Source organism: Arachis ipaensis, chromosome B10, assembly GCF_000816755.2.
Source record: "Arachis ipaensis cultivar K30076 chromosome B10, Araip1.1, whole genome shotgun sequence".
Classification (NCBI taxonomy): Eukaryota; Viridiplantae; Streptophyta; class Magnoliopsida; order Fabales; family Fabaceae; genus Arachis; species Arachis ipaensis.
In genome coordinates, this window is record NC_029794.2 from 60,861,848 (window position 1) to 60,869,273 (window position 7,426).

General features: G+C 39.7%; 1 protein-coding gene across 1 annotated transcript; it reads right to left on the minus strand.

Annotated features, from left to right (window-relative positions):
* On the minus strand, nt 1,913-2,311 carry LOC107620660. Its single transcript, XM_016322792.1, has one exon. The coding sequence runs from the start codon at nt 2,309-2,311 to the stop codon at nt 1,913-1,915; it is 399 nt and encodes a 132-aa protein (XP_016178278.1).

The window sequence follows — 7,426 nt, forward strand, 5'->3', positions numbered from 1 at the left end:
AGTGATTAACCCAATAAACACTGAGTGACTAGAGAGTAAACACAAAATCCAGTGAGGGTTCAATAGCTCATCAACATATATCTCTGCTTAAATTGTTAATTGTCTTGCAAGTTTATACAATATTTTTCTTTCCCATCTCAATTGTAAAATTGCTTTAACATTATCTAAGGTTTGGCTATGCGTATATGATTTCTTGAGAATGTGAATTAATTTAACTACATGTAAGTTTTATATACAAGTGAATGACAATTAGAATTGCATGATTCATTTAGATAGTTGCATTTAGAGTAGATTGCATTGCATGAAATTCCACCACTTTAACTTTAACCTTACTTTTTATCTTGGATTTAGCATGAGGACATGCTATTATTTAAGTGAGGGGAGGTTGATAAAACCATATTTTATGATATATTTTATGCCTAATTTAAGTGATTTATTCAATCTTTCACTCATTTATTCATGTTAGTTGCATGGTTTTACTTTTCCTTCCTTATTATGTTAGATATGTGAAAAACATGTTTCCTATGCTTTAAGAATAATTATTTTAATTACCCTTTATTACCATTCGATGCCATGATTTGTGTGTTGAGTAGTTTCAGATCTTCTAAGGCAGGAATGACTTAAAAGGATGGAAAGAAAACATACAAAAATGGAAGGAAAGCACAAAACGGAGTTTTTGAAGAAACTGGCAGCGACGCGAACGCGTGGACGACGGGGCCGCATGCCCAACGCGAAGAGAGCGCGACGCGAATGCGTGAATGACGCGATCGCGCGCCACGAGCAAAACGCAGATGACGCGGATGCATGACCGAAGCGAACGCGTGATAAGGAAAACTCCAGATGACGCGACCGCGTGACCCACGCGGACGCGTGACAGAGGCCACGCACCAGAAATTACAGAAAACGCTCCCAACGATTTCTGAAGCCTTTTTTGGCCCATATCCAAGTCTAGAAGGCACAGATCAGAGGTTATGAAGTGGGGGAATGCATCCATTCAGGGAGAGTCTCCAATTATTCACTTTTCATGATTTAGATGTAGTTTTTAGAGAGAGGTTCTCTCCTCTCTCTCTTAGGATTAGGATCTAGGATTTTTCTTGCTTTCATGATTGTCCCTTTTTATCAAGTTCAACTTTCCTTTTAATTATTTATTTTCTCAATTTAATTTATGAACTTTCCTATGTTACAGATAATTTTTTTAATTAATGTTATTTGAAGTATTTCAGTTTATTATTGCTCTCTTTTATTTATGTTACTGTTGCTTCTAATCTGAAGACATTTTTATTCCAGTAGATTTACTTTTTCCCTTTTGGCCTTGGTTAAGAAATCAATAACTCAAGAGTTATCAAACTCAACGTGATTGATAATTGTTATCTTTGCTAATTGAATTGAACTTCAATAATTCCAGTCCTTTCTTAGGAATTTACTAGGACTTGAAGATCAGACTAATTAATCCACTTGATCTTCCTTTGATTTAGTAAAGGCTAACTAAGTGGGATTAAGATTCAATTCTCATCTCCATTGATAAGGATAACTAGGATAGGACTTCCAATTTCTCATACCTTGCCAAGAGTTTATTTTACAGTTATTTATTTATTTTACCTGTCATTTAAATTACTTGCTCCTTACTTTCAAAACTCCAATTGACAAATCTTCATAACCAATAATAAGAACATACCCTCCTGTAGTTCCTTGAGAAGACGACCCGAGGTTTAAATACTTCGGTTATAAATTTATTTAGGGGTTTGTTACTTGTGACAACCAAAACGTTTGTACGAAGGGATTTTCTGTTGGCTTAGAAACTATACTTACAACGTGACTATTTTTATAAAATTCTTTACCAGCAAAAATCCTAATGTCAGTGTCTCCCACCAAGCACTTTGGTTTAGAGTCCTAAGTTGGACTTTGCATGGCTTCATTGGTCACTTGAAACTTCTCCAAGGAGGAATATCTCTAACTCCTTGGCATTTTTGGGTTGAGTGTGATAGAGTTTCACCCTATGAACATTGATTTTAAACTTGATCCCATTGATAGGGTGAATCACTTCCACCACTCCATAAGGCTTGACATCCACCACCTTGAATGGACCGTCCCATCTAGATCTCAACTTTTCGGGCATCAATTGCAACCGCGAATTATACACAAGCACTTCATCACCTATCCTAAAGCTCTTCCTCCTAATATTTTGGTCATGGATTGTCTTGGCTTTCTCCTTGTAAAACTGAGCATTCTCATATACTTCTAGCCTAAGACATTCTAATTCCTCCAATTGGAGTTTACGTTCCATTCCTGCTACAATACGAAAAGGACTCATTCTGATTGGGGTTTTGTAAGCGGTCCTATATGCCCAAAGTGCATCTCTCAATCTGGAACTCCAATCCTTCCGTTGTGGGTGGTAGCGCAAATTGCGAATCACACTTTTCACAACTCGTACCACTAACCAGCAAGTGCACTGGGTCGTCCAAGTAATACCTTACGTGAGTAAGGGTCGAATCCCACAGAGATTGTTGGTTTGAAGCAATCTATGGTTATCTTGTAAATCTTAGTCAGGAAGTCAATTATGTTTATCAGTTGAATTATGAATAACCAAGAGAGCACAAATTAAAGGTTACTTGTTGTGAAGTAATGGAGAATATGTTGGAGTTTTGGAGATGCTTTGTCTTCTGAATCTCTGCTTTCCTCTGTCTTCGGATTCATGCATCGTTGAATCCTACTCGGAATGCCACAGACAAGGCTTAGACTTTCCGGATTCTCGTGAATGCCGCCATCAGTTCTAGCTTATACCACGGAGATTCTGATTAAAGAATCTGAGAGACACTCATTCAATCGGATATAGAACGGAGGGGGTTGTCAAGCACACGTTCGTGGGTTGAGGAAGGTGATGAATGTCACAGATCATCACCTTCATCACAGTTAAGCGCGAATGAACATCTTAGATAGGAACAAGCGTGTTTGAATGGAAAACAGAAATACTTGCATTAATTCATTGAGACACAGCAGAGCTCCTCACCCCCAACAATGGGGTTTAGAGACTCATGCCGTCAGAGAATACAAAGTTTAGATCTGAAATGTCATGAGATACAAAATAAGTCTCTAAAAGTTGTTTAAATACTAAACTAGTAGCCTAGGGTTACAAAATATGAGTGGACTATGATGGATGATGCAGAGACCCACTTCTGGGGCCCACTTGGTGTGCTGGGGCCCACTTGGTGTGTGCTGGGGCTGAGATTTCGTGCAGAGGCCATTTGTGGAGTTGAACGCCAGTTTTTGTGCCAGTTTGGGCGTTCAACTCCAGTTTTTGATCCTTTTCTGGCGCTGGACGCCAGAATTGGGCAGAAGGCTGGCGTTGAACGCCAGTTTACATCGTCAATGCTTGTGCAAAGTATGGACTATTATATATTGATGGAAAGCCCTGGATGTCTACTTTCCAACGCAATTGGAAGCACGCCATTTCGAGTTCTGTAGCTCCAGAAAGTCCACTTTGAGTGCAGGGAGGTCAGAATCCAACAGCATCAGCAGTCCTTTTTCAGCCTGAATCAGATTTTTGCTCAGCTCCTTCAATTTCAGCCAAAAAAATACCTGAAATTACAGAAAAACACACAACTCATAGTAAAGTCTAGAAACATGAATTTTTCCTAAAAACTACTGGAAATAAACTAAAAACTAACTAAAACATACTCAAAACTATATGAAATTATCCCCAAAAAGCGTATAAAATATCCGCTCATCACAACAACAAACTTAAACTGTTGCTTGTCCTCAACCCCAACAATGGGGTTTAGAGACTCATGCCGTTAGAGAATACAGAGTTTAGATCTGAAATGTCATGAGATACAAAATAAGTCTCTAAAAGTTGTTTAAATACTAAACTAGTAGCCTAGGGTTACAAAATATGAGTAGACTATGATGGATGATGCAGAGACCCACTTCTGGGGCCCACTTGGTGTGCTGGGACCCACTTGGTGTGTGCTGGGGCTGAGATTTCGTGCAGAGGCCATTTGTGGAGTTGAACGCCAGTTTTTGTGCCAGTTTGGGCATTCAACTCCAGTTTTTGATCCTTTTCTGGCGCTGGATGCCAGAATTGGGCAGAAGGCTGGTGTTGAACGCCAGTTTACGTCGTCAATTCTTGTGCAAAGTATTAACTATTATATATTTCTGGAAAGCCCTGGATGTCTACTTTCCAACACAATTAGAAGCACGCCATTTCGAGTTCTGTAGCTCCAGAAAATCCACTTTGAGTGCAGGGAGGTCAGAATCCAACAGCATCAGCAGTCCTTTTTCAGCCTGAATTAGATTTTTGCTCAGCTCCTTCAATTTCAGCCAGAAAAATACCTGAAATTATAGAAAAACACACAACTCATAGTAAAGTCCAGAAACATGATTTTTTCCTAAAAACTACTGGAAATAAACTAAAAACTAACTAAAACATACTCAAAACTATATGAAATTATCCCCAAAAAGCGTATAAAATATCCGCTCATCAGTGGGTTAACCACTTTCTCCAAGATCCTCTTGATCTCCTTGTCGGACACTTCTGCTTGCCCATTGGTCTGAGGATGATAGGATGTGGAGACTTTGTGGATGACCCCATACTTTTTCATCAACGCCTCAATTTTCCTGTGGTTAAAATGGGTTCCTTGGTCGCTCACGATTGCTCGTGGTGACCCAAATCTACAGATAATGCTATTTTTCATGAATGAGGCGACGGTATTAGCATCATCACTTCGGGTAGGAATTGCTTCCACCCATTTCGAGACGTAATCCACTGCTAAAAAAATATAAACAAACCCATTGGAATTTGGAAATGGCCCCATGAAATCTATGCCCCAAACATAAAAAATCTCACAAAAAATCATCGGTTGTTGAGGCATTTCATCTCTCTGTGAGGTATTTCCAGATTTCTGGCATTGATGACAGGATTTGCAAAATTGGTTGGCATCCCTAAATAAAGTAAGCCACCAGAATCCGTAGTCTAAAACCTTCTTTGCTATTCTTTGTGGGCCGAAACGATCCCCACTCTTAGATGAGTGGAAAAATTGAAGGATAGATTGAAACTCAGATTTCGGCACACACATTCTAATCACTTGGTCAGCCCACACCTCCATAGATGTGGATCATCCCAAATATGATATTTAGCATCGCTTCTCAATTTATCTTTTTGATGCTTTGAAAATTGTGGGAGAAAAATGCGGGCAACCAAGTAATTAGCAATCGGGGCAAACCAAGGGGTACTTTGGGATATTGCTTACAAGGTATCGAAGGAAAATGAGTCATTGATAGAAGTGGGATCTGAAGCTAATCCTTAAAGCCGACTCAAATGGTCTGCTACCAGATTTTGGGTCCTACTTCTATCTCTGATCTCCAAGTCAAATTCTTGCAAGAGTAATATCCACCTAATGAGCCTAGGCTTTGACTCTTTCTTCTTTAGCAAATATTTCAAGGCGGCATGGTCCGAATACACCACTACCTTAGAGCCTAGCAAATAGGGTCGAAACTTATCTAGCACAAAAACAATAGCTAAGAGCTCTTTTTCGGTAGTGGTGTAATTTGACTAGGCCAAATCTAAGGTCTTTGAAGCATAGGCTATAGTGTAAGGAGCTTTACCATCACGCTGTGCTAGCGCAGCACCTACGGCGTGATTTTAGGCATCACACATGTTCTCGAAAGGTTGATCCCAATTTGGGACTCGCACAATAGGAGCTGTGGTTAAAGCTTCCTTCAACTTGTCAAAAGCCTTTTTGAAATCCTCATCAAAAATGAATTCCACATTCTTTTGAAGTTAGCGGGAAAGGGGTAAGGTGACTTGGCTAAAATTCTTGATGAACTGACGGCAAAAACCTGCGTGGCCAAGAAAGGAACGAATCTCCCTCACCGAGGAGGGGTAAGGTAAACTCGAAATGACATTGATCTTAGCCGGGTCTATGAAAATTCCGTCTTTGGATACAATATAACCTAACACTATACCTTGTTTCACCATAAAGTGGCATTTTTCAAAGTTCAATACAAGGTTAGTGTTGGTGCATCTTTCTAGTACCCGAGCTAAGTTCCCTAAACATGCATCAAAGGAGCTACCATAAACACTGAAATCGTCCATGAAAATTTCCATGCAATTTTCCAAAAGTTCTGAGAAAACACTTGTCATGCACCTTTGGAACGTTGCCTGTGCATTGCATAAGCCAAACGACATTCTCTTATACGCAAATGTTCCAAAGGGGAAAGTAAAAGTGGTTTTATCCTTATCCTCAGGAGCTATATGAATCTGGAAGTACCCCGTATATCCATTTAAAAAGAAATAATGGGATTTACCTGCCAAGCGGTCCAACATTTGGTCTATGAACGGCAATGGGTAGTGCTCCTTTTGCGTTTCTTGATTTAGCCAGCGGTAATCTAAGCACACTCGCCAAGTATTTTGAATCCGGGTTACAACGAGCTCTCCACTTTCCGTTTTAACCATGGTTACTCCGGATTTCTTCGGCACTACTTGGACCAAACTTACCCACTCACTGTCTAAAATGGGATAGATGATGTCCGCTTCCAAGAGGCGAGTTACTTCCTTCTTGACTACATCAAGGATTGTGGGATTTAGCCGTCTTTGAGGTTGCCGGATGATGACAAGTCATCTTATGCTAGTTTCACAAGCATTTTTCTTTTGTTTCATTAGGTTTTATGCACTTTCTTGCACAATAAGTAAGTGGTTGGAGTGAAAATTCATGATTATTTTGATTCAATCAAACATTGTTGATTTTGTACAAAATTATGAGAATTATGCACAATTTTGTTGATGATTATGAATCTTATGATTTTGGTGATACTTTAATTTCTTGTTTGGTTGATTTTAGGTGAAAAAGTGAAGAAAAAGAAGAGCATTGCAGTATAACGTAGCATTTAAATGAAGAACGCCACGCTCAGTAGGCGACGCGGACGCGTACGGGATGCTTACGCGTTAGGAGGCAATTTTCGAAGATCCACGTGTACGCGTGCATGACGCGTGGTAGTGGTTGGCGCTCATTTTCAAAGAGAGCACTACATTCATTTACTCAGCATTTTCGGGCAGATTGAAATTTGGATGCAAAGTTCTACAATCGACGCGCACGCATGCATGACCCGCACAGGTCAATGGAGCACCTATGATGAAGCATGCGCACGCGTGACTGGTGTTGAAGCATGGAATGGGTATTCTGCTACCCACGCGCACGTGCAGAGAACGCGGACGTGTGGGTATCGCTGATGAGCGGATATTTTATACGCTTTTTGGGGGTATTTTCATATAATTTTTAGTAGGATCTAGCTACTTTTTAGTATATTTTTATTAGTTTTTATGCAAAAATCACATTTCTAGACTTTACTATGAAGTTGTGTGTTTTTCTATAATTTCAGGTATTTTCTGGCTGAAATTGAGGGACCTGAGCAAAAATCTTATTCAGAGACT